Source organism: Littorina saxatilis, linkage group LG17 (assembly GCF_037325665.1).
Source record: "Littorina saxatilis isolate snail1 linkage group LG17, US_GU_Lsax_2.0, whole genome shotgun sequence".
Taxonomy (NCBI): Eukaryota; Metazoa; Mollusca; class Gastropoda; order Littorinimorpha; family Littorinidae; genus Littorina; species Littorina saxatilis.
The window spans coordinates 52,187,336-52,191,138 of record NC_090261.1 but is presented as its reverse complement, the minus strand read 5'-3'; the positions used below and the strand labels follow the sequence as shown (position 1 = coordinate 52,191,138).

General features: G+C 40.3%; 1 protein-coding gene across 1 annotated transcript in view; it reads left to right on the top strand.

Annotated features, from left to right (window-relative positions):
* The first annotated feature begins 461 nt into the window (after positions 1-461).
* Positions 462-3,803, top strand: part of LOC138952581 (transient receptor potential cation channel subfamily M member-like 2) — a 21,882-nt gene continuing 18,540 nt past the window's right edge. Inside the window, exons 1-2 of the mRNA XM_070324269.1 lie at positions 462-585; positions 3,304-3,477. Of these exons, the coding sequence (XP_070180370.1) occupies positions 555-585; positions 3,304-3,477 (205 nt within the window). The 5' untranslated portion in view covers positions 462-554. The remainder of the gene's footprint in view (positions 586-3,303; positions 3,478-3,803) is intronic.

Genomic DNA, 3,803 nt, shown 5'->3' with positions numbered 1-3,803 from the left:
TATAAAGTTACTTTGTAGCTAGGTTGTTTCATGCGTTGTTTTTCATTTTCTTTTTAGGAAAAGAACAGCCAATCCATGCATGATCTCCTGCGGTACTCTGGACACTTTTGGAAGGTTAAACCTTTGCTGTCTTATTTTCGTTCACTGCAAACTGGAGAAAAAGTCATTCTAACGTGCTAAAAAAATATATTTATAATTAACCTTTTAAGAATCAAGGTCTTAATTGCTTTGCTCAGAGAATAGTTTTGTTTTATTGATCAGGTAGCTGCTATTTCTTTAAAAACAAATCTGAAACAAGCAGTTTGCCCAGTTACGTTCGCAAACAGACACAGAAGTTTTATTCGTTCATCTTTTCCAGACACTCTTTAGTTGTCGTTTTATCATGGCTCTGTTGTATGAATTTTTGTGAAGATAAAGACAGTTTAAAATCGAGAGACTTTTGAAGTTTCTTGACGTTCATCTTTTTACACCAATATTCACGAGCATCTTGTTTACAGAAATACAAAAAGAAAACTTTCAGTTTGGGATACATCAACAAGGTCCTAGTTCATCTGATGAGGGATGACTCCTTTGCCCTTTATTCAGGTAAATGCAAAATGTGGTGAAACTTTTGTTCCACTGATGTTCAAGATCATTTGCCAATGGTTAACTACTCGCAACAAAAAAAGTCTGTTTACGGTAACATAGGGACAACACAATAGGGTCGGTAGGTCGGGATTTTGTTTAAAAAAAATGTTCTTCCCAAAAACCATATTTTAAAGTTATTTTGCCAAAAAAACAAAGATTAAAAAAACAAAACATTTTAACTTTTTTTCCCCTTTTTTTCCCCAAATGCCCCAAAAAAGTCTAGGGTCGCGCGAAAAACATAGGGTCGGTCGGGATACCGTAAACAGACTATTTTTTGTGTGCCTTATACGAGGTATGATCCAAACAAAATGATCAAATGTGATTTTCGCAGAAACTGGCTCAAAATACAGGAGTTATTAAAACTACTCCCCTCCTACATCGATGCAAAGTCACAAGTGCCTAAGCCAATCAGAAGAGGCCTTAAGGCGGCCTTATTTAGGGTTGCGTTTGAGCTCTAATTTGACGACTTTTGTTTAGGTCCTGGGTGCAGTGAAACTTGTTGGCAAAAAGTCTGATTTTCAAAGAGGGTGTTAACCAGAAATCCCAAAGGGTGTAATCAGGTCTGAAGAATGTGTGAGGCAAAAACGGGATCATTTGGTCTTTTAGGAATGGAGTTACAGCCCTTCTTTTGTGGAGGCTGACATTTTCATGAAGGAGAAGGGCAGTCTGGGTTTCGCAGTTTGGTCACTAACTGCTAAGTAAGTTTGGGTAAAAGGGTTTCTACGTGGTGCGTGACAATGACGGTACTGTTAGTAGACAAAATATCTACAACAACGGGACCTTCGTGGTCGAAAAATACAGCGAATAGCACTGTTTCTGCTTTGAAAACCTCGCTTACAAATGTGATGCATCTCATCATTTTGGTCTAGACACGCTTTGTTTCTGCGTTCTCTGGCTCTAAAGTAGAAGGAAACCAAAGTCTCATTATCAGTGACTACAGCAGGGCCGGACCAAATGAGTTGTAAGGGGGGGGGGGGGGGGTTCCTCCTTTTTTGGGGGGGCAAATCAGCGAAGTGGCGAAGCCACAAGCGCGCACCTACAAAGCAGGCGCGCGAACTAGGGGGGTCCGGGGGCATGCTCCCCCGGAAAAGTTTTGAAAAACGGTTAAAATCTGTGCAATCTGGTGCATTCTGGGCCTTGTTTTGAGGGTTAAGGCCTGTCAGTGTGAGTTGGTGGGGGGGGGGGGGGGGAGGTACCTTTTTCTCATCGGATTTCACATTGAATAAAATTTGTTAGAGACACACACAAAATTTATTTAAAAAAAAAAACAAAAAAAAACAACACTCAAAGCAAGGTACAATGTACATGCTTTTTCCAGGGGTGGGGTTCCGGAACCCCTGGAACCCCCCCCTGGGTCCGGCCCTGTACAGTAACAACAAATTTGGGTCTGTACTGGGTTCATAACGGTTGAGCAGATCGCGTGCCAGAGGACCATGATGCTTTTTCTGTTCCCCTTTCAGCTAATGAGGCACCCATTTTGCGGCCAGCTTTTGAGGCAGAAGATCATTGAGTAGAATTGTCTGGACTGTTCCATATGAAAGTTAAGGTTTTGCACTTTATACTCGCATGTACACTTTTTAATCTTAGTTTATAAATTTTGACACAGCAGCTACATTATTCTCGTTTGAAGCACTCGTCGGAATTTTTTTCGGCTTGTCAGAGTTATTACCCTTTTCCCCAGTTTTGATTTCCCTTTTCTTTTGTAAGATTGTAGAATATGGAACAGCTGTGATTCATGTAACGTTCTTCAGCTTTGTAGACATTGTCTTTGTACCATCACCCGGCTACACTCTTTCAAAGAAGTGAAGATTTTGATGGCGCTTGACAAAAGACCCCGTTTTGAAGCACAACCCAATAATGACGTATTTTAAAACCTCGTCATTTATGACGTAGTAACCTAATGACGTCATCTCTTAGAGGTATACTAGTTAAATGGTTGGCCTTTTAAATGATACATTACTTTTTATGATCAGTGGCCTGAGACTTGTATAATCGCGGTTTGATCATTTTGTTTGGATCATACCTCGTATCACAATGTTTGTCCTATGTCTCTAATTCACAGTCTTGGGCGAGGGCTTGTAACAAGTCCCTTGTGAACGACATCCTGAATCCTAAAAGTGTGCCCAAACCGGAACATTTAGGGCAAACAAGGGTTTAAACATATATCAAATAACCAAAGGGAAGTAAGCGCTCTAAATGCATACGACATGCGTAATGGAGTAAGTGATAGTTATTCGGAACCAATCTCCTGGCACCTGAGAGAATAACAAGCTATGGAATGAACAAGCGACTTTCATCCTCTATCGCTTACTCCATTACGCATGTCGTATGTATTTAGAGCGCTTACTTCCCTTTGGTTATTTGATCTATAAATAGCGCTTACTTCCCTTTGGTTATTTGATCTATAAATAGCGCTTACTTCCCTTTGGTTATTTGATCTATAAATAGCGCTTACTTCCCTTTGGTTATTTGATCTCTAAATAGCGCTCTGCCTCATTTGTTTAAGATTCTCTAGTTTTAAACATACTAACACTGGTGCGAAAACTTGAGTATAAGTAAAAAAAAACCAAAAAAGCGCATTAGGTTTTATGTGTGCTATGTTCAAAAGTTTTGTCAGCAAGATTATGGCAGTAGGCCTATATTTAAACGTTGTATTCTCTATTGGAATCTATCTAGTGTACAAGAAAGAGAAACGGACGGTGACGGATACCACCGATGTTCAACAAAGCACAAACCAAAAGGACGTGAGAAGGACCAGGTTTTGGGAGAGAGATCTGTTCCTGTGGGCAATCCTGACAAACCGTCGTAAGATGTCGCTTCTCTTTTGGAGGCGTGGTCTTGACCATTTGGGTAAATACGTCGTCCATGGACTCTCTCCGTTTAAACACGAATGCAACACAAAACAATTCTATATCGATGGGCCTCCATTTGATACTTCAAAGTGATTTTCACTGCTTGACGCTGGTCCAAAGCTGTGAGGAAGCAAAGCGACAGAAGGTTTCATTTAGATTTTGGGAGGGCGTAAATGCAAGATCGTCACCGGAAAATTTCAAACGGAAGCCTGTGAATGTTATTTTAATTCAATTTGTCATCGAACTCGTTTCTTCTTTCATTCGATTGCAATAAGGTCAACATGGTTCTGTTCTGTTCACATACTCATTTTCACTTAACAAGTC